The sequence below is a fragment of the Mirounga leonina genome, unplaced genomic scaffold, assembly GCF_011800145.1.
Source record: "Mirounga leonina isolate KUSES-001 unplaced genomic scaffold, KU_Mleo_1.0 Mir_115, whole genome shotgun sequence".
In the NCBI taxonomy this organism is placed as follows: Eukaryota; Metazoa; Chordata; class Mammalia; order Carnivora; family Phocidae; genus Mirounga; species Mirounga leonina.
The window spans coordinates 79,303,569-79,327,195 of NW_023270268.1; the positions used below are offsets into that span (position 1 = coordinate 79,303,569).

General features: G+C 40.2%; 1 protein-coding gene across 2 annotated transcripts in view; it reads left to right on the plus strand.

Moving 5' to 3' along the window:
• TP63 (tumor protein p63) overlaps nucleotides 1-12,887 on the plus strand; it is a 231,590-nt gene extending 218,703 nt beyond the window's left edge. For both annotated transcript variants that reach the window (XM_034999817.1, XM_034999818.1), the window contains exons 11-14: nucleotides 5,151-5,308; nucleotides 7,741-7,885; nucleotides 9,201-9,294; nucleotides 12,245-12,887. In XM_034999817.1, the coding sequence (XP_034855708.1) occupies nucleotides 5,151-5,308; nucleotides 7,741-7,885; nucleotides 9,201-9,294; nucleotides 12,245-12,541 (694 nt within the window). In that variant the 3' untranslated portion in view covers nucleotides 12,542-12,887. The remainder of the gene's footprint in view (nucleotides 1-5,150; nucleotides 5,309-7,740; nucleotides 7,886-9,200; nucleotides 9,295-12,244) is intronic.
• The last annotated feature ends 10,740 nt before the right edge of the window (nucleotides 12,888-23,627 follow it).

Here is a 23,627-nt window from a genome sequence, read left to right on the forward strand (position 1 = left end):
AATATTCTACAATTACAGTTGATCTATCTAGAGAAGAAATGCTGCCTTTTATATTTAGAGGCAAGATTACCCAGCTGGAGAGTAAGGTTACAGGCAGGACAGTAGTGAGCAAAATTTCGAGGAGGAACACTTCCATTTCTGATCTTACATGGCTTCTCTCTTTTTGACCTTCCTCATATAGGGGGTGTTTTGCTTTATCCACAATATCCCTTCCCCCTCTCAGATTCTGCACTCCAGAAACCATTTGCTGAAATAGATTTACCCTGAGGTATCACCACATTCTACTAGAGAGTTACTTTTTAACTAGCAATGGAAGATTTAAGGCAAAAAAATAAAGGAATCCTTTGATGGAATTGTAGGTAGTATCTCCAGCAAGATGGAGAAGATGACCTTGAGTTTGTGTCTTTTCAAGAATTTGGACTCTCTGCCACATAGTCACTAGTCTTGGAATCAGAAAAACTGTTTTTTAATTCTGGATGATTTCAAGGTCACTTACAGCTCTGAGATACTGAATTTTATTCACAGAAGCCTGAGTCATTAAAGTTAAGACCTCGGACTTGACTTTTTCAGGATTTCTCCTCAAAACTAGAAATACATGAAATATGCCTTTCTATATCTCTGTTATGTTGGATTCCTGGAAAAATCTAGTACTCCTCTAGAGAAAACAGCCTGAACTTACGCCTGGTTGTTTTTCTGAGGATAGCTACGTACTCACTTTTTTTCAGTTTTGGGGTGTTTATGTGTGTGTGTGTGTGTATTGGGGGGTGGTGGGTAAGAAACCCATAGTGTCACAGATCCCGTTGTCCTTGAACACTTTTTCCTTATCTTCAGATTCCCCAGTAATCTTTGGGATTGTCCACTCAAGGACTATAACATTATATGTGTAAAGGAAAAAAAAAAAAGATCTTGTTCTTCAAGGCCTTTAAATAGGTCACAGATTTATTCAGCCTTGTTCCCTTTTCCACAGTACATAGAGGTTCTCTGAATACTCTTTGTATTTCAGACATTGCAAACTTAATAATAAACAGGCTGCCCTGACCTTGCTCCTTGTGGCTTTAACACTCTCTTCCACATTAAAGGAGAGGCATTCAGAATTTTTGACTTTATTTTTACTCTCTTATCCTTATTCATCTACTCAACCTAATTCCTGGATTTGTTCAAGTGAGAGTACTGGCCACTTCCTCCTGTTAATTCTTAAACTGTTGTCTCTCATCCTCTTGACCGAACACTAGAGTATTAAACATTTGGTCCTGCAGTGTAAGAGTAAAAAGAACCAATGTTTCTTGAGCACCTATAAATTAAGGACAATGTCCAGGGTTCTTACATAATCTAATTTACTCTTTTTTTTTTTTTAAGAATGTAATATTTTTTATTTTTAAAATCATTTTTACAAATCTATTATTTTTAAAATTGAAGTATAGTTCACATGCAATATTATAGTAGTTTCAGGTGTACAACATAGTGATTTGACATTTATATAACACTATGGGATGCTCACCATGTTAAGTGTAGTTACTATCTGTCACCACACAAAGTTATGACTATATTATTGACTATATTCCCTGTGCTATACTTTACATCCCTGTGACATTTATTTTATAACTGGAAGTTTGTACCTTTTAATCCTCTTCACCTACTTAGCTCATCCCTTCAAACTTCCTCCCCTCTGGAAGCCACCAGTTTGTTCCCTCTGGATTTATGAGTCAATTTTTGTTTGGTTATGTTTGTTCATTAATTTTACTTTTAGATTCCACATGTAAGTAAAATCATGCAATATTTGTTTTTTTCTATCTGACTTATTTCACTCCACATAATACCCTCTAGGTCCATTCATGTTGTCACAAATGGCAAGATCTCATTCTTTTTTATGACTGAGTAATATTCCACATATATACCACATCTTTATCCATTCATATATCAGAGGACGCTTCGGTTGTTTCCTTATCATTTCCATATTATTTCATGTTAGTCTTCATAGCAACTCTTCTAGTATGATATCTGTTCTACAGTTTAAGAAAATGAGACTCCAGAGACTTTGCATAACATCTGAAGTCAATTAATTTGTGTCAGATCAATTAATTTGTGTCAGTTAGAACCAAAACATCTAAGCCTAGATGTTTTGGTTGACTTCAAAATTCATGTTCCTTCTTTGTTCATCTCTGGTTTTTGGGCTAATTTCTTAAAATAGTTTAGGCTGCTCATAATAAATGACCTAGTAAAATGGTCAAAAATAAAGACCCACAAAAAAGAAATGGAGAAGGGAAGTGTAACAGGATTTGGAAGAAGGAATGTATTATAACAAAGCGTCCAGGAAAATGCAAAGCTTTTAAAAATATTTTTATTTTCCTAATGGTGGACATCCGTGGTTCAAGCGATACTTCTTTTAGCTCTTGCTTTTGCATTTGACTGATTTGGGGGGATGAAAGAGATAGAGGTCTCTTTAGGTTATAGAGGACAAACCTGCCTCTGGAGTCTGAACAACCTGGCATCTTAGGTACTTTGTTGTGGGCAGAGAGAAAAAGCACCTGGCAAAGCATCTCTTGGCCACCTTGCCCAGAGCTTTTCTGTACTTTGATACGGATTTACAAATGTTCCTAAGTATATCCAAAGTGCTGACTCTTAACACAAGGCTTCCACACAGGGATGGAGTGGATTTGATGACAGTTGGGGGGACTGCCTTTGCTATATCCCTTGTCCCTGCTGTACCTTGGTCTCCCACATTTCTCTTACAACTTCACCCATGTCTTGGTTCTATAACTTATTGCACACTACTGTCTAATTTCTGGGAAGTTGACACAGAATGAAAGAAAAAAATTCTGGGACTAGGAGCCAGGAGACCTCTCAACTCATTATTTGGTAATATGGACTTGTGCACCTTTATTCTTAGGACCTTATGTTTACACATCTGTAAAATAGAATAATTTCCTACCAACCCTGCCTTGCCAGATCATGTTCTCCTCCACGGGCATGTGATGGTCATTCAGAAAATGGATAAAGGAGAGCTTAGTAACCTGAAGTGTCTTACAGTTGGGAGGGCTTATCACAGAAACTCCTGTTTATATGACATGGACTTATAATTGTGAGTTCTCCAAAAGGTCTAAAGAGAAAAATCTGTGCCTTTGTACTTTAAAATCAGTAATTGTAAAATGCAGCTGAATTGTTAATGGTACATCAACTGTCAACCTTATTTATGCAAATGTGTACACAGTATATTGTTTGAATTCCTCTAGCCGTGACTCTTCAGAGACAAGGAATGGAGCCTTCGCTGTTTTGTGTAATTATGGAGAATGCAGAGCAGCAGCCTCAAAGGCCAAGTGTCGTCCCACAGTGGCACTCAAGTGCTAGAGGCCCCCTTTTATTATTCTTTCAGACACTTTATACCACATTTGTCGGGAACCTGGGTGCATTTGTAGAGCCCGCAAAATTTTGTATTTTATGTATCTATAATAAAACTCAGAAAACATTTTTTTTTCTTTTTTTTTCTCTCTCCTCTAATATAAATATGGCTGCAGGGAGGAGAGAGACAGGAACAAAATAATGCCTTTTGTTTGAGAATTATAAAAGGGGAGTGTTTCCCACCAGGGGTTAGAAACAGGCTCAAGCCCAGTCTTCATTCTGTGGTCACAGTAATTACTCACTGCAAATGCCATATAGTCTATGAAGTTCTTCCTCACCTTCTCCTTTCCGGTTCTCTCCATAACCCTACAAGGTAGGTCGGATTATTATCCCTGTGTATCCACTACCCTATGAGCTTCTCACAGATGAGACTGTTTCTTGCCAGTTTTTCTACCTCTATCATCCAACTCGAGTAAGTGTATATGTATTTAGTTTATATAGTTTTCTTGTGAGAAAATAATTGCAAGGGTGTTTCGTGGCCCACATAAGGACCCATGGTTTCTAATATATGCTAGAGGAAGTCTTACACTTCAATTTTCTGATGATATATCCTGCTGTGATTGTAGTAGATATCACCAGTTCTATAATCAGAGAAAACTTGCTGAATAGCAGTTGAGTTGGGAATGTTTTATGTAATATAATGCATAGTGTGACAAACCAATCCCAGTAAGTTTCCAAATTGAAGTTATGCTAAATGGAATTGTTCTTTTTCCCTTGTCTCCCAGGAGACTTGTCAACAGAAGAGTTGTTTGGGCGCCAGGCTTCTCCTCTGTAGAGAGGCTGTTGGCAACCCCATGGATTCTCTCATGGCCCATGAACTTCTAAGCTGAGAAAGCATGGTTCCATGTTGGGGCCTCTGCATGACAGCAGGCTGTGCTGCCAAATACCCTGTTTGATTGGCTTTGCACTAATTTTCTGCATATCCCAAATGGCCCAGGAAGCTGCAAATGAAGGGCCTCAGCTGCAGTTTGAAAATGGCATCTGCGTGTCTTTCATAAGCCTCTGGGTCTTCACTGAGTTCTTTTCCCTCAATGATTTTCAAGCTTGTTTGACTTGAAGAGCAAGAGAGGGGAAAGGGATGGAGAAAAAATAATATAGAGGCAAAAAGATGCAATTATTTTCCCCCTCACAAAAGAGATTCTTTAGGAAGGTATTCAACTTTGTACTCTATACATTCAGGAAAAATATGATTGATGATAGCCTTGTAATCCTTCCCTAGTTAAAAAAGAGTTCTTGGAGAAAGACAATTATCATATGGTTTCACTTATTTGTGGAACATAAGGAATAGCATGGAGGACATTAGGAGAAGGAAGGGAAAAATGAAGGGGGGGAAATCAGAGGAGGAGATGAACCATTAGAGACTATGGACTCTGGGAATAAAACTGAGGGTTTTAGAGGGGAGAGGGGGCTGGGGGGATGGGTGAGCTTGGTGATGGGTATTAAGGAGGGCACATATTGCATGGAGCACTGGGTGTTATACACAAACAATGAATCATGGAACACTACATCAAAAACTAATGATGTACTGTATGGTGACATAACATAATAAAAAATTATTAAAAAAAGAAAAAGAAAGAAAGGAAAAAAAAGTTCCTGGATGGAAACACAAGTAACTTCTTGTCATAGGTCCCAGAGGGATATTTTTACAAGTGTATAGTTCAAAGCCATGTTTTAATCTGAGGCCTGTTGGATATGACCAGTCACCCCCCTCCAGTGTCACATGCTCACTGTAATTCCCATGTTTGTGTTCCTAGGACCTCGATGCAGTCTCAGTCTACATACGGTAACAGCTCCCCACCTCTGAACAAAATGAACAGCATGAACAAGCTGCCTTCCGTGAGCCAGCTTATCAACCCTCAGCAGCGCAATGCCCTCACCCCCACCACCATTCCTGACGGCATGGGAGCCAACAGTAAGAGCTTCTCCCTTTAACTTCACCTTAGGGGTCATTGGGGCTAGTGTATGAGAAGGCTCTGCTTTGGGTTGGGGGAGAGGCTTGCTCCTAAGCTAAGGAGAGGCAGAGTGGGACAGAACAGATCACAGTTGAATGGCTTGAGTTTCTTATGGTGAACTTTTTGTCACTTTGGAAGTGTATGGTTCATTACAAAGCACAGTGGGAGACATAGAGGGGGTTGCTCCTTCAGTAGGGAAAAATATCTCTGTGATAACAATGGTCCACTTCCTGTCAACCTGATGGGGACCCACCTCCCACCTCCTTTGAGAAAGCAAAAAGGAGGTCTTTCCAACATGTGGGAAGTAGCATGGTGCAGTAGACTTAAAAGTCCAGAGAAATAGATTAGAGTCTGACCTCTATTGCAGTATTAGCTGTGCAACTGTGGGCAAGTCACCTCTCTGCTCTGATGCTCAGTTTCCATTCATAAAATTATCACTGCGTGGGGCGCCTGGGTGGCTCAGTCGTTAAGTGTCTGCCTTCGGCTCAGGTCATGATCCCAGAGTCCTGGGATCGAGCCCTGCATTGGGCTCCCTGCTCAGCGAGAAGCCTGCTTCTCCCACTTTCCCTGCTTGTGTTCCCTCTCTTGCTGTGTCTCTCTCTGTCAAATAAATAAATAAAATCTTAAAAAAAAATTTTTTTTTTTAAATTATCACTGCGCATTTACCATCTTATGATTCTGTGTCCCTATGATCTTGGTCTTCTCAGCTTATCTACTGCATCTTGTATAAAGTTGTTAAGGAATTGACATAGAGAAGAGAGTCTCCCTTTTACTTATTCACGCACAGATTCCTCACATCAACTAAGTATAACTGTAAGAGGCAACGTGAGAACAGGCCTCCAAATGGATGATGATTGCTATATAGCTTTGCTGTAAACAGAATTATCTTATCCACTAGGACTAAATCTAACAGAGTGAATTCCCAAACTAGAGAAAACCAAAAGGAGGATAAAATGCAGAAGGATGTCTCATATCCTCAGGGATGCAGAAGCCTAAACACTGCACATGTATCCTATAATGCACCTCAGAAAACAATGCCTCAATCTTGTCCTTTGAAATCCTTCATTATTCTGATCAAGCCTTTCAATGTGCATTTAAGTATTGCCTTGAAGAGACTAGGTGTTTTGTTTTGTTATTTAAAGAAGTTAAGGGAAGCTAGGATTGTGACTCTCTACGGTCTGATGGCAAACATTTAGATTTAAATGAGATAGAGTGTGTGCGATATGGTTGCCTGATCTGGCAACAAAGACTAGAGCCAAACTGCTCTCTCACTAGTGATCAATGCATCCTAAGGCTCAAATTCTTACCCCTTGACAGGTCTGCTGTTTTGACAGTAAAAGAAAAAAGCACCATGTATATTTTTACTTTATTTTCTTTCTTGTGACATCTTAGAGTCCTTTTGTTCCTTCACGTTTGTGAAAGTTATAGTTTGCCTACATTTTCTCATTTATACTTCACAAGTTTTCTCTGATATCATCAACAAAGTCAGAGGGAAAACTGATGAGATATGATAAGCCCATGCTCCTTAGCTGGCCAGTTAGTGGCAGAGGCCTCTCCTTTTTGGCATATTTGATTCACTTACAAAAAAAAAATAAAAATAAAAAAGTAAATTGCATTAATCTTTTTGTAGATATGTTCCTTTGCTCTTTTTTTCACCTGAAGACAAAATTTGCCTCATAAGTATTATCAGTATTAAGCTTTACTTCTCTATAGGTGAATGTTTCCAGTTTGTAGTTTAGTAAAAAAAAAAAAAAACAATCAGGGTTGCTGGTGTCCCCGAATACAATCCAGAAATGGACCATAAGAAAGAGCTGGAATCTTTAATTTCATCCTTCCTTATTAGGCCTATGGTTCCCAAATATTGCAGTAAATACGCCTATCCCCAGACAAATATCCCAGAGGTCACTCTCTCATTCACATGTCTCTGCATTTGTTCACTGCACATCAGTTTACCGAGCATGTGATTGGTGCCAGGCACTATGCTAGGTGGGGATTGAGACATGTACAAGGTCTAACTAATCTCCATGCTTGAGGAATTAGCCTAATAAGAGAGACAGAATTATAACCCATGAAGGCAGATACAAAGAGGAATATGTTAACATCAGGGGTAATGAACAGTTAGAGCATTAGAGGTAGGGAAGGAAGTGGGGGGGAGATTGTCCAAAGAGAATGTGCAAAGGTCAAAAAGTGTGCAACTAGTTTGGAGTTTGGTGACTGTTTTGTTCTGTTGGATGAGATGTAGGGTGCTCGAAGGGGTGTAGTGAGAGAGAAGGCTGACCAGGAAAGCTGGTGAATTCGGCCCTTGGTAACATTAAACCAGGCAAGATGGACCACTGGGAAGCTGGTACTGATGATGGCAGTAACCCTCTCTGTTCCTCCTGCTTCTGTTCAGTTCCTATGATGGGCACCCACATGCCAATGGCTGGAGACATGAATGGACTCAGCCCCACCCAGGCCCTCCCTCCCCCACTCTCCATGCCATCCACCTCCCACTGCACTCCCCCACCTCCGTACCCCACAGATTGCAGCCTTGTCAGGTGAGTCCACAGCATGTGCCCCTAGGGGCCTGTCCTAAGCAACTCTGGGTGGCGGAGGGTGGACATTCTCAGAGTTCATGACACAGTTGGGAGAAAAATAAAAAAGAAAGCAGCCCTTCCTCTGGTGGCAGTTCAGCACTGGTATCTCTGCTCTGTGGAGTGGTCAGCAGTGTTTCATCAAGGAAAAGCACTATGATCTGCATGGGAAAAAGTGAAAATGTGAGTTGATAGGCATATCCTTTTTCATGCCTGTTTCCCCCATCTTCACTTACCCCTCCCTCCCTCACAGTTTCACATGGTCAGGTGGGGCCTTCAAATTGGTGCTCAGGGCTGGGGTTCCCAGAAGGGCAGTAAACATGCTATCTCGCTCCCTTTCCCGTTCTCCAGGACTCATAGCTCTCAGCCACCATGGCCTCGTTATGTCAGAGGGGGATGTGCATTAAAAAGTTTGAATGTGTGCAAAAACGACAGGGCCTTTCAAGAACCTGATGGCCGCTGTTCCTTGGTCATCGACAAAGTACTCACACTAGGCAAGGGCGTTCAGATAGCCAGGAGAAAGAAAGGCCTGGAACCTCAAAGACCTTCTCCCCCGTGGCAAGAGTGGGTGCCACATCTCACGCCTAGCACGCATTGCCTGCCCCTGCTTCATGTGCAGAATGATCCTCTCGTTTGGCTGCTGGAATAATGTGTGTTGATCACCCTGTGATTGATGCAGCAGCACCAAGCAGCGTCAGTCAGAGAGATGGCAAAGTGCATGGCTTGCGCCACCCAGCCTGTGGCTCAGTGATGGTGGTACCCAAAAGGAGGGGGGTCTGTATGCTGAGCAGGACATAAATCAGAAGGCATGAATGACTTCATAGTATAGTGGCCTCCAGTTTTTCTTAGCCACGTGAACCATTCTCAGAAACCCCAGATACAAAGCAATTCAAGTAGAGATGCGCTTTTTTGAAGTGAAGAGGCAGGAGGCAAGAGCGCTGGGAACCTGACCACTGGACTCCTTCCTTTCACCCCCTGCAATGGCTCCTCAGGCACTTCTCTCTGTAGAACCCCTAGAATTCCACCAATCACCATTTGAAAATCGCTGCTCTGCAGGAATTCTCGGAGTTGATTTTAATGTCTAGAGACCTAAAGTTCAAGTCACTACCCATCCCCAAACCTTAAATCCAAGGCCCACATAGATTGATTTCATCTGCCCCTAGTCTCTCCTGTAGGGCATCCCAGGGCAAAATGTTGGGTTTTCCTTTATCTCGCCAATGCAGTTGGGGTGAACTTTCTTTTTCTGTTTCCTCCTTCCTATTCCCTCCTCCCTCTGCAGTTTCTTAGCGAGGTTGGGCTGTTCATCATGTTTGGACTATTTCACGACCCAGGGGCTGACCACCATCTATCAGATTGAGCATTACTCCATGGATGTAAGTAACTGTTAGACTTTTCTCTTGAGTTTTATTGCTTCCTTTCCTCCCTCTGGTGACATCCACCTGGTAGTTCAATTCCCCCTGGCTTTAACACTTGTTTTTAGCATGCCCTCAGTCCTCAATTTTGGTGGAAACCATTACCAGATTAGAAAGACTACCAGGCCTCAGCCTACATACCTGAGAAGCATAGCAATCAGTCTTCCTCAGCTCGTCAGCTTGGCCAACACTTGTCTGTTGCACACATATTCTACTCAGAGTGGGAAAGAGGAGATCCAGTTCCTACCTCCACAAAATTTATAATCTCTGAAGAACTTTGAGAACTTTCTAGATGTTCTCATTAATCTGTATGAGACCCCAGGGAAACTAGCAGGAAGCAGGTGATATTATTCTCATTTTAAAACATGGAGAGACAACAGTATAATCATTTGCATCATGAGATGATGACAGAACCAGGAATAGAGCCCTTAGGTGGAAGCTTCTGGTCTTTAACTCTATTAACTGGCTTCTTCTACCTTTCCCTAAAGTCGGACCTTAAGGAGGATTCAGCTGTTCCTCTCAGTTTGAAACATGTGTTCGTTCATTTTCAATTCTATCAGAATAGGGTCAAGCCAACCCTGACCATTGACAAAAATCACTGGTCATGGTTCAAGTCCTATCCATGCTTTTCAGTAATAATGAGAACTTGAGGTTATTACTTTGCCTCTCTGAGCCTCAGTTTATCAAATGGGGTTCAAAAGCACTCCCTTCTGGCTTTGATGTCCTTTGTCTTTTGGAGCAAGCTGGATAGAAGGGGACTTTTTCTTCCTTCCTACACCGCTTCTTGAACTGTTCACATGGGAGCTTGTATTGTTCTGGTTTATAGCAATCTGATTTTCCTCCCAGGCTGCTCTTCATGCTGCTCTCTTTGGGGTTTACTATCCTCTTTTCCAGCTTCCAGAGGGTGCTTTGGACTGGTGGAAGAAGATACTGTCTGCCTCTGCTGCTGCTTCTCTAGTTGGGATCTCTTCTTTCCCCTCCTTGAGCACCGATCCTAGAGATGCCCCTGCAGCACGAGAATCCCCAGCCCTGTGATGACAAGAATATGCCGTACCGCCCCTCTGCCCACCCCTCCTCCACCCCATAAATCACCCTGACTCCTGCTCCCTGGTGGAATAAATTAAATGAAAACTATAGAGCAAGCTTTAGGAGTAAGTTTCGACAGGTTTCAAGTCACTTTACAACAATGTCCATCCGATGAGGAGAACAGAGTTGCCCTGTGCTTGACAGCCCTATGTGACAGAACAGGGAATGCGTCCCTTCCCTATATTTTTAAAGTGATGCCTTCCACTTGCTGACTGTCCCCACTGGGGAGTGTGTCAGGATGCTCCCTCGGCTACTAGGATCTACAGATGTCCTCCGCAAGTCCCTCTCTGCTGGCATTGGCTAGGTCTCATGCCAGTGTCTGGGTCACAGCTTCCTCACCTGTCAGTTATAAGTTCAGATCTATCTAGAGAATCATACAGCTTGATGGAAGCCAGTTTACAGAGTTCTGGACTTACTGAGAATTTCAGAAATATAAAAACTTACGCTTCCTTATCTAAATGTGGGTTGCCTTCTTTATAATGTATTCTTCTGTTAGAATAGGAAATCAGAGGACCCATACTGTGGACATCCAAACAGGGAAATAACTGGGAGGCTATCTAATTTCTGCATCCTCGCCTCAGCTTCTTCCATCTCATTACTGGAAATAGAAACCTCTTTTCCAGCTTGTCTCTCAACACCTGTCTGAGTTGTTTGGCATCCCTTCCTGGAAAAAGAATGTGGTTCAATTTGGGAGTTTTCATGTGTATCCCCTCTAAGGTGTCGGGATGGGTTAATAATAATTTAATATAATAATAATGCAAATGGTGAAGCTTTAGATATTATGCTTTATAATTTGCAAAATACTTTCACATCCATATTTACATCTGAGCCCATAATATGTGTTGACCTAAAAAAGGAATTCTGTCCCATTTTACCAAGGAAGAAATTGAGGCCAGTAGGAGAAAAGTGACTTGATGAAGATCTAGAGCCAGTAAGTGACAGAATAAAAACCTCTGTCGAGGTCTTCTTACTCCAAGCACAGTGTTCTTTCTACCCACCATGGGGCTCCATAGAAGATGTGAGCCATCACTGAAACAAACTAATGAAGAGATAATGCAGATAAATGTGAGAGATGTCACTGAAGTTAGTTAAGATCGAACATTTGTAATGCCTTCCACTCCCATTCATAGAACATGGACACATACCCTGCATTTGGATACCCTGATTTATCCAAACACCAAGCAACCTTCTGGCCATTAAGGAAGTTTTAGGCTCAGAGGCTGTCCAGAGTCCCCAATTCATTTACTTAGTTGTGTAACTTTAGACTTGTCAACCTCTCTGACCTTCAGCTTTTTGATCTGTAAAACAGGTGTAAGAGTATCTACCACTAATCTGAGCACTAAATGAGATCATGAATGTAAAATAATTAGTTCAGTCCCCGGCATATAGAAAGTGTTCAATACCTGTTAGTAATCTTTTCTTCTCATCAACTCATTTGAGCGGAGGTTATGGTCCATTAATCTCTCTCTTCTAGTGACTAGAGCCAGGTAGATTTAAGAGTTGGAAGGTACTTTATCTTGTTTTTGTTGCAGGATCTTTGCCCTCTGATCTAACTAATATCCCTATTTTACCAGCAAAGAAACTGAGACCAAGAGAGAGTAAGTGAAGTGTTATCCACAAGCAGAAATGGCATCTCAAGGCTGTACCTTTGCTTAGTTACATATAATGCCAAAGGTTATCCGAGAACTAACTCTATTTTCCAGTGTAGAGAGCAGTAAATTTAGGTTGGTTAAATCAGAACACTGGGAATGACAAAATGATGTGGACTAAATGTCCGTTTGTCCCTTTGTCCTAATTCTCCCTGACTCCCTTCCCTATTGCACAGGATTTGGCAAGTCTAAAAATCCCTGAGCAATTCCGACATGCCATCTGGAAGGGCATCCTGGACCACCGGCAGCTGCACGACTTCTCCTCCCCTCCTCACCTCCTGCGGACCCCCAGTGGTGCCTCTACAGTCAGCGTGGGCTCCAGCGAGACCCGGGGCGAGCGCGTTATTGATGCCGTGCGCTTCACCCTGCGCCAGACCATCTCCTTCCCGCCCCGCGATGAGTGGAACGACTTCAACTTTGACATGGATGCTCGTCGCAACAAGCAACAGCGCATCAAAGAAGAGGGAGAGTGAGCACTACTGTGTGAATGCCTCCCATCCTCTCCCCATCTGTCTGCATCCCTACAAGGCACTAGTGCTTGACCTTCAAAGTGTCCCCTTTAGCTCCTTTCCTTCCTCTTCTCAGTCTGGCTTCCTAAGGGAAGAAGAAGTAAGAGGCTATCTTTGATCTAATGTCCAACCTGGCATCTGATTCTGATTCTGGCTTTAAGCCTTCAAATCTATTGCTTGCAGGACTGAAGTTATCATGGCTAGGTGGAAGTGAGCAAAAGAGCAGTGGTTGTCTCCTTAAGCTGCAAAGATTTCTCATTGACTTTTATAAAGCATTTTCACCCTTATAGTCTAAGACTATATATATAAATATATAAATATACAGTATATATTTTTGGGTGGGGGGCATGGAGTATTGTTTAAATGTAATTTAAAGGAAAGGAAACTGAGTTGCACTTATCAACTTATTTTTTTAATTTACTTGTTTGGATGGCTTATCTATACCCCTTCTTTCAAGGGGTATTAGGTATGGTAATTGGTATCTAGAGCTTGATGCCATATATGAGTGACAAAAATGTCCTTTCAGTTCTTTTGATGCTAAGCAATTGCCACATCAAACCTTTGGAGTGATCCTATTATATTTACCATTGCATACTGTATGGGTGAGATCGTATGCATATGTACATGGTTCTCTATTTTAGTGAACTTTATGTGATTGACATTGCTACTAGTGATGGTGGTTCACTTTGGGGTCATTTAGTCTACTTACAAGAAAAAATCCATGTTCACACTGTCAAACCCTAGAAGAAAGGAAATATCCTCTCTTGCTTTCGGTTGGGAATGGGGAATGTGGGTCATGGCTAAAATTCTTTTTTTTTTTTTTTAATTTATTTATTTGTCAGAGAGAGAGAGAGCACAAGCAGAGGGAGAAGCAGGCTCCCTGCTGAGCAGGGAGCCCGATGCAGGACTTAATCCCAGGACCCTGGGACCATGACCTGAGCTGAAGGCAGTCGCTTAACTGACTGAGCCACCCAGGCGTCCCATGGCTAAAATTCTGAAGAGGTCCTTGGCAGCTAGTTCAAAAACATCAGGTATCATGTATCTGGGTATATCAACAACCCCCTTACATTTAATACCAGACGCCTTATCTCTTAGTATGTATTGGGAAAATATTTGCAGCCAAGTTTCAATACTAGACTGACTAAGTCAATGACACATTTGTTACCCTTGTTAGAACTAAGGTAGATTTGATTGGGATGAATGCCGTCTCCTTAGTTCTTAACACTGAAATTGTAGTGTCTATTCAGAATATCCAGGAAAAACAGGAATCATACAGAAACACTGAATCTCCATTAAGCAGTAAGAGATCAGTGAGCCATGAATTGAAATTCTTAAAAGACCTTTTGAAACATAGCTAATATTATTTGATACATGTTTCTTTTGAAAACCCTCCTATTATATAAAATTCTGCAAATAGAGGCTCGTTTATCTTTCTCTCTTCAAGATTTAAAACAGGAGCAGTGATTTGGAAAATCTAAAGTTATGAGATCAGTTTTCCTGTGGCATCAGTTGGATCACTCTATCACTTTTCATTCTTGATCAATAGGAGTTTGACTTTATTGGAAAATGACTGTGAGAATCCAATTTCCCGTCCATCTCTATTCTGGACTGTCATAGATAGAAAAATGTCCCCACAGATCAGGGGATAAGCCTTCCAATGGAGGTGTTGCTTGAACCACATAAACAGAGAGTTGTCTTCAGACTTTGGGAAAATGTGTAAATGACAATATTCCTGTAGATCTTTCAGAAAGATGCTTTTTTTCCCCCCAAACTCTAAAATAAATATTTTGTACATACGCTAATGAGCTCTAAAATCCTTCTGTGCGTTCTGATAAAGGGCTATGATTGCACAGAAGCTTCCACAGTTGTTTTCAAGTGCAAAAGAGCTAACGTGGCTCAAAAGGGTAATATATGAATTTCACCTGAAAAGTGTATATATGTTTTGTGTGTGAAATTGCATACTTTGTGTTTCAATTTTTATTTTCTTCTTGGGATAGTGGGTTTTCCAGAACCACAGTTGAAGCTTTTTTTTATTATTATTATTATGTTTTTATATTTTCATGGAAACATCATTTAGTAAGACTACAATGCCAAACAAGAAAAAAAAATGCCATAACTGTAAGATAGGGGGAAGGAAATGTTGTTTTTTATTATTATTTTTATTTTGTATGTTCAAGAGAGTGAGTCCTTGATTTCAAAGTTTTATTGTGCTTAAATGGTAAGGGGCACTGTTAATTTGTGGAGTACGTATGCGACTTGGCTTTGAAAACCTACTGAGGGGAAGGATGAAAGCTGTGCATCGGCAATGCTCGGAGGGCAGATGGCTTCCCCGACTGTCCTGAGTGTTTGAACAAACCTAGGACCTCTTCTGAGCTATTTCAGCACTGTTCAGGTAGCACTAGGGACTCAGAAATTCCTGTACTGTAGCTTACATGTTTGGCACTAGCCAAGGCTAAGCACAATGACTGGCCTCATGTCCTGGTGGCAACTTCTGCTCTTTGAGTGTATGAGTAGCTAGGATAAGGGGTGAACGAGTATTCAGAACCGATGAGTGGGAGTGGACTTAGTGGAGGTCCTGGGGAGGGGGTGGGGCTCAGCTCAATGCAGTCTGCTGACAAGTGGATAGATTTTTGTTTGAAAGGGATGAGAAACAGAAAGGGAGAATAGAACTTTCTTCATTAAATCCATTTGCCTTTTGTTTTCTTGATATTCTCCTAAAGTACATTATGTGGGATGTTGAATGTTAAAGGTTTGTTTTTTTTATTATTTTTATAATTGTACAAAAGTTAAATGTCAAATGTTTTATATGCTTTATTAATGTTTTGAAAGTTTCTTTCTTATAGATGTGATACATTTTTTTTTTTAAGCTTCTGTTGCTTGTCTTTTGGTATTTTGTGTAATGGGCTTTTGGTGAGCCAGAGGCAAATCTTCAAGCCAGGACATGCAATAAAATTAAAAAATAAATAAAAATGCATTAAGAAATGGTGCTGATGGGGTGTGTGTGTCGGTCTTCTGTCTGTCCATCTGTCCCCCTGTCCTTTGGCTTTATTTTTATCATTGAGGAAGAGGAAGAGGCACTGAAAGAAACATTACAGAGGTTCAAATGCTGATGTTTCTCATCTCAGGCCAAATAATCATTATTTTCTTAGTTTAGCCACCCTAGGAGGTAGGAAAGACCAGGAAGCTATCCTCCCTCATTTGGTACACGAGATCCTCCCAGATGTAATACTTTATTTCATTGAAATCAGAACGAGTTTGCTTTGGAACAGGGACTAGACTACAGATATTCCTAATGTCTGTTTAGTGACTTTCCCGTGGCAATGACCTCAGCAGTGTGGGGGAGGGATACAGATTATCTTATTGTATGTGGAAACAGCACTGCAGATGGTAGGCTCTGGGCATGTTCCCCTTTAAACTCAGTGTTAATATCACCCTTCAATTACATACATTGATTCAGCCAATAAAAAACTATCAACATCGTTTAATGATTTTTACTAAAGAAATGAGAAAGGTTTTTTTTTGTTTTTTTTTTTTTATGGGCTAACATTAGATGGCGTGAAAACAGCTTAATACCTTAGATTTATAAATAACTTTACAGAATAGGATTATATATAATATAGAGTACTTAAAAATATCAATGTGTTTTCCTGTTTAGAGGAATATAGAATCACATTATGAATATATATAGAATCACATTATGAATGCATACATCCTTATAGGCAAAGCAGGTTCGACTTAAATTAGGGATACCAAAAGTTTCAAAATTCTTATTCCTTAAAATCTGGTGATAGATCCCCCAAAATGAAATGATGGATGCAATGTTTCTAGGAAAAGAAAAATTAAAGGCAAAGAAAATGGTTAATTCTTGACATACTATTAAGGCACTTTGGACTCAATTGTAGTTTATTTTTTTGAGCAGTTTCAGCCATTTCTATAGATTGCTACTTCATGGCTTTTGTTCTCTCTTGGAGGTCTTTTGAAGTGCAAGGAAAAACATTTTAAAAAACATTTTAAGACTTTTAGTGTAGTTTTCATAACAAAATTGAGAGGATAGTACTGGGATTTCCCACGTGGCCTCTGACTCCACAGGTGCACAGTTGCCCTCATTACCAGCATCCCCCACCAGAGCGCTACGTGTGTTGTGGTTGAACCTGCATTGACACCTCATTATCCCCCAAAGTCCATGGGATACATTGGGGTTCACTCTTGGTGCTGAACATTCTCTGGGTTTGGACAAATATACACTGACATGTACCCACAATTACAGTATCATACAGAGTAGTTTCACTGCCCTGAAATTGCTCTGTACTCCGCCTATGCATCCCTCCCACCCCAAAACCCCTAGCAACCACTCTTACTGTCTGGCAATCCTTTTACTATCTCCATGGTTTTGCCTGTTCCAGAATGTTGTATAGCTAGAATCACACAGCATGCAGTGTTTTCAGATGGACTTCTTTCACTCAGTCATATGCACTTAAGCTTCCTCTATGCCTTTTAATGGCTTAATAGCTTATTTCTTTTTAGTGCTGATTAATACCCCATTGTCTGAATGTTCCAGGTCTTTGTCCTTCCACTTACTGAAGGACATCCTGGTTGCTTCCAAGTTTTGGCAGTTACAAATAAAGTCTCTATAAAGTCTCTACATCATCCATTTTTTTCCAATTACCTCAGATACACACCTATGTTCAGCATCTGTCCACTCACGAAGCATATGGGGTAAATTTTTGTGCACAGGAATTATTATACTGTCTCATGTCATTTTAGAAAAACAGGACGGTCAAGTTCTGGTTCCCAAAATTTACATGGCGAAATTCCACTTGCCGAATAATTAATTGTTGCACTGATTGTGCAAGTTTTTTTATGTCTATGCACTGATTGTGCATAGACATAAATTTTCAACTCTTTTAGGTAATTCCAAAGAGTGTGATTGGTGGATTGCATGGTAGGAATATGTTTAGTTTTGTAAGAAACTGCCAAATTATCTTCTAAAGTGGCTATTCTATTTTGCCTTCCCATCAGCAATAAATGAGAGTTCCTGTTGCTTCCTGTCCTTGCCAGCCTTTGGTGTTGTTAGTGTTCTGGATTTTTACCATTCTAATAGGGACACAGTAGTATCTCATTGTTTTAATATGGATTTTCCTGGTGACATATGTAGAGCATCTTTTCACATGTTTATTTTTCATCTGTATATCTCTTTCAGGGAGATGTCTGTTAAAGTCTTTGGCCCTTTTTTTTTTCAGTTTTATGTTCTCTTATTGTTGTTTTAACAATTCCAAAACCACTTTAAAAAACAATAAAATGTATGTCTTGCAGTTATCATAGATTCTGTTAGACCCTTTATAAATCTAAAAAGCAGTATGAAAATGTAGTGATTTTGCCTTTTCATATCTTGAGACATTTTATCTCTTTACCATTGTAGGAATTACTTTATTCATACTTCCCAATTCCAATGAGCCAAAAAACAAAAGACTGAAAAGTTTAAAAAAGGAAGAATGGTGGACTTGTCCAAAACTATGCTAATGTGGTAGCCACTTGCTACATGTGACTCTGACCACTTGAAATGTGGCTATTTAAAATTGAAATGTGCTTAAAAAATAATAAAATAAAATAAAATTGAAATGTGCTCTAAGTGCAAGACACATATTAGATTTCAGAGACCTAGAATAAAAATAAAGAATATAAAATAGCTCAGTGATCATTTTTTATGTTGATTCCATGTTAAAAGATACTATGGATTAAGTAAAATATATTATTAGAATTAATTTTATTGGTTTCCTTTTATATTTTATGTGCCCACTAGAAAATGTAAAATTATACAAGTGACTTTCATTACAGTTCCATTGGACAACTGGCCTAGAACAATGATGCAGTAAGAAATCTAGAAGGGTGGCGAGATGAATCTACTGTTGTACAATTATCTAGTTGTTTTTTGTTTTTTGTTTCTGTTTTTTTTTTTTTTTTTTTTTTTTTTGCTGTGTTGCCCAAGAGCATCATCTTTTAAGGAGGTAGTCTTTGTAATCTTTATCTTCGTAGTCTGCTTTTAGTTTTTCAAAAGAATTCCTTTTTTTTTTTTCATTTTCTCCCCTTAATGGCAAAGAGATTAAAATTGACAGAGGAAGAGGTTTCAAAATTGTTAAATCAGAAGATGAATATAAAGAGACAGTGTCACTTTGGACCCAATGAAGATGGTGAAACAGATTGTCTATGTTCAATCTCAGACTGAGTTTTCATGGGATGATCTTCTAGATGAATTTTCTCAAACAAAAGGCTCAATGGTTGAGCAATATAGTTCTAGGGATACAAAGGATATAGTACTCATATAGTTAATTATTCAGCAAGGAGAACTTTGCCATGTAAAATTGGGGGACAAGAACTTGACCATCCTGTCTTTCTAAAATGACACGAAACAGTATTCTTTAATAATTCTTGTGCACCAAAATTTATCCCAGATGCTTCACAAGTGGACACATGCTGAAGGTAGGTGTGTATCAGAGGTAATTGGGAAAAAAAATGGATGATGTAGAAATACAACTCATCGAATTGGTCATTCTAGTTGGTGTTTATAAATGTAAAAATAAAAACATTTTGCAATTCTGGAGCAAAAACATGGTCATCCTCTCTTCCTCAAAATCATGAGCCATCAAATAAAAAAAATTTGAAAATTTTTTTTCAAGTATTGCATTTTGATGACACAAATGCAAGATGAACAATCAGAAGCAATAATAAGCTAGAACATAACAGAGATGTAGTTGAAGTCAGTATTTACAAGATGGGTATGTTCCAGATGGCATGATAGTTCATGAGCAGTTAATTGCATTTGGAGGATATTTCCCCTTTTGTGTATATGTACCACTAAAATCATGAAAGCAAAGAACAAAATTTTAGGTTTACTACACTAAAATTCTTACTAAAATTTCTGATGATATTTTTCACTCTGTCTTTATTCTTCTGTATTTCATTCACTAAATCATTAAAATATTTTAAAAGAATTAGACTCAGATGAGGGCAATGGCATTTTTTTTTCCTGCTACAATGTTAGTTATTCAAATAACTTCCCTGATATTAATAGTTACAGAACACCAAAGACCTAATGCCAATTAACCATTCTTGAATTATCTAAAAATTGCATAGGATGTCTGAGTTCCAGGGACCGTATTTCTGCTTTTGGGTGCATTGTCTGGATTATCTAAGAAGGTAACCCAGGAATCCTAGTTGGTATACAAGGCACTCCTGATAGCAAAATAAAAGGATGGAATAAAGGGTTGTACATGAGTGGTGGGTGCACAGTGGAGCCTTCCTGACCCAGGGAAGGCACTATTAATCTTGAGTCGGGCACCCACAGACTGGCATTCTCCCTTCAATGATTCTCTTTCATATCCTACAGTTCCCTTACTAGATAAACTAGAACATAGGACACTTCCTGCCATAAGTCTAGTTTCCCAGCATCCTCTGTGTACCCATAAAAGCCTTTGTGTCCACTATTATTTTTCTGAACTTGATTGACATTGTCTTTTCTCCCGGTGCTTCAGGCTCATGCCAAAAATGATTAGGCAGACATATAGATTTTCATGGAAATACAAAGAGACAGAGTGGAAAAAACATTGCACTGAAAGAAGTCTGGTGATTGGGGCCAGATGCTTAACCGTCTGTACCTCAGTTTCAGCATCCGTAATCGGAGGGTTGTGAACCCTTGACACGTATTTCAGTAATATCCTTTAAAAGAGAGCTGAAGGATGTCATGAAAACAACTCTGCCGAAGTAGATATGAAGTTACAGCTTTAAGACAAATTACAGCCTCAAAGTTCAAAAATAAGTATATGTATTTTAAGATAAGAATAGTTCATTAGTCTAAAGTATAGTTTTTAGAGTCAATGTTGGGCATACACTGGAAATTTATGAGATTTGTAATTCCACACACTGATCCTGAATCCATGCACCGAGTGGGTGGCAAGTACTGACAGATTTCTCCTTGCAATTCTGATCAGAATTCTAGGCCTAGGACCTTGGAGGTATAGTATTTTGTAATTTGAGTAAAAGTTACATGCGGAGGGCCAAGAGACAGGAGGAGATTTCTAGCAAAGAAAGCTTTGCATAGGGAACAGCAGATAATATATTAAGAATTTTATGGCACTTTAACTCCTCTGACATTTGTTCCACAATATGGGGGGATGCCACAATTTTGTCTGTAAAAGAAATTATAATGATTTGCAATAATGGTTTTATATTTCTAAACTCTAGGTACTACCTTTTATAAGTTGATCATTCTGCCCTACTGTTTTTCAGCTAGGTCCACATCAAGCTGTATCTAATTTTTCTTCAACTAACCAAGACCTTACTAAAAGTTAGAGAAAGCACTTGGAAGCACTCATAATACCCAGGGTTCAGAGAAGCCTGGATTTTACATGAGAGTGAAAAGAGAAAGAACACAAAGATCAACCCATTGTCAGATTCCAGGCTGTGAAACAAATAGGAATTCTGCTGTGTCATTTCACAGGGCCTCCTGCCAAATGCATTTTGGATATGTTCAGACATCTGTTCTCAAGGATTCTGGAATTAGAGTGGCATCGAGGTAGCAGCATGTCTGGTATATTAGAACGAATCCTGGTATTCTGTAAATATCCAATATTCTTTTAAAAGAATATTCTAGGGAAATTCACTTTTGTGAAACTCACTCAGGCAGGAGAAGCCCTAGGAAATATATTTCTAACATCTGGTGTTCAAAGTGATTCTCAGGCCACTCGGAAGTGTGTGTGTGTGTGTGTGTGTGTGTAGTGTAGTTTTTCTCCTACTACTTTTGGGACAGGAGCATTTCAATATCCCTTCCCCTTGCCTTTTGCTTTCACCTTAACTGATTTACTCGTAAACAGCACAAACTCAGCAAAATGACGTGAAAGTTGTCTTTGGAACATGCCCATTTCTTTGCCTGTCTCCCTTTCTTCTCTACCAAAGACATCCACATGGTATTTCATTCTCCACTCCCCCTTGACGTTCCTAGGAGAGTGGTAATTTCCTCTACGGTGGCTAGGGCTCCAGGGTTATTTGCACCTTGCCAGGAGTTTCAAGCCATTCCTTGGAGGCAGTGGCCTGCCACCTCATTCTTATTGACCCCCATCCTCCGACCTGCGATTGCTTCAAGAGTCCCAAGCAGGGCAGGAAGTGATATCTAAGTGTAGTCTCACCAGCGCTCGGCAGAAGGCATCATGCTGTCCCATGGCTGGCTGGCGTTCAATCAGGATTCAGTAATCAATGGGAGTTCTGTCTTCTCATATACTGCCTTTTTCTTTCCTCATATAATATCCTATTCATGAGAACGTTGCTTGGCTGCCTCTCCCCTCTGTCTTTCATCTCCTTAGCCTCATTACTTCTTGTCCTGGGGTACAATACCACAGTCTTTGCTCATCATCACAGCCTCTGTAACACTTTGACCTCCCTTGGGGAGGGTGGCAGGAGTGGTGAATGTCTGCCTCTCTCCCATGGTTGTAATACATTCTTTCCTTTCCTGAGGAAAAGAGCTCCCCTGTCTCTTGGCTGAAAGACTATTTTCTTATGAACGCTATCCCAATTATTTCCATGGTGCTCTTGTGTAATAGCAGGCTCTCCTTGTGTTGAATGGGTCGTGTGCATTTGTGGTGAGGGAATCAGAGGTGGTAAACTTTGTTAAGGTCTGAGAATCAGACAGGACAGGCCGAACTCATCAAAGGTCTACACAGAGGTGGCTCATGGGCTTTGGTGCTTCCTGTCCAAAGGGTTGCTCAGCTTCCCTTGACCCTTTCTGGTCTGTTGCAAAGTGCTGAGGAAAACTCAGGGTTGAGAAAGACACAGCACTGTGATCTTAGAGGTACAGACCAAAAGGAACTTGGGAATCATTTAATTACCTCGGTTTCTGGAGTAGGAAACTGAGGTCCAGGCAGGAAATAGGACTATCCAGCATCTCACAGCAGGGCTGCACCCAACTAGCCAACAACAAGGAAGAACTGTTGGTCCCAACCTTCTTTCCCACTTTTAGTACAACACCAACCTCTGCTCAGAAGAGGTCTCTTCCATGCTACAGCAAAGCCCTTATTCTGTTTGTTTGTTTTTTTATTATTCTCTTTCTCAGGGGAACCTGGCATTGAGTGCTTTTGGGTGCTGCCTACCAATGGATAGTTCTCTCCCTCTCTGTTTGCTTTACTGTTTTCCCACTGCCATGCTTTTGTTTAGCCACAAACAGCCCTGGCCTAAAGCACTCTCTTGCATTCACAGTCCAGGAGTGTTGGAACCAACTGTGGTTTTTATGCTCATGAACACCTCCTGCTACCTCTGCCACTTGCTTTGATCTTGATTTTTTGGTTTTGGTTTTGAATGCAAAAAAGGATATTTGCCGTGGTGCCTGGATTAAGGATTAACATCTCTGTTTACACAAATTTTTTTTTTAAGGAAAATAAATTATACAGCCTGCCTACCAAAAATTCCTTTTGAAAAACCTAGGTGCTCCTTTACCCAAGAAAGTCATTATTCTTACTTTAAGCCTCGCACCTCCTAGAGAAACTGAGCCAAGTGTCCTTCCCAGCTGGACAATCTCCCAAAGCCAGAGAGTGCCTGAGCCTAATGATGCTCTATCACCTCTCCCACACTACAGGCAAATCAATGTCGGCATTAAAAAGTGTGTGTAGGAAATACGAATGAGAGCTTAGCTCTGCAGTCTGACCTTGTAGGTTCCCACCACCAGCTGGTGACCTTGGAAAAGCTACTTAACTTCTCTTGCCTAGTGGACCTCATGTGTAAAATGGGGGTGGGGTGGCACCTTGTAACTTTGTTGTGAGAACTAGATGAGTTAATACCTGCCAAGCATTTTTTTAAAGCTGAAAGCACAGTTAATAGTCTCTAGATGTCAATTTTATTTATTTAATTTATTTGTTTGCTTATTTACTTATTAATGAAAGGACTTCCAAATGTCTGTCAGAGATGAATCCTGGGAACTTACCTGATTAAGGCTCCTAGTCTGAGTTTCAAAGTTTTGCAGAAGGGCTTTCTCTGAGAAAGACCCTCTCACACTTTGGAAGGAAAATCT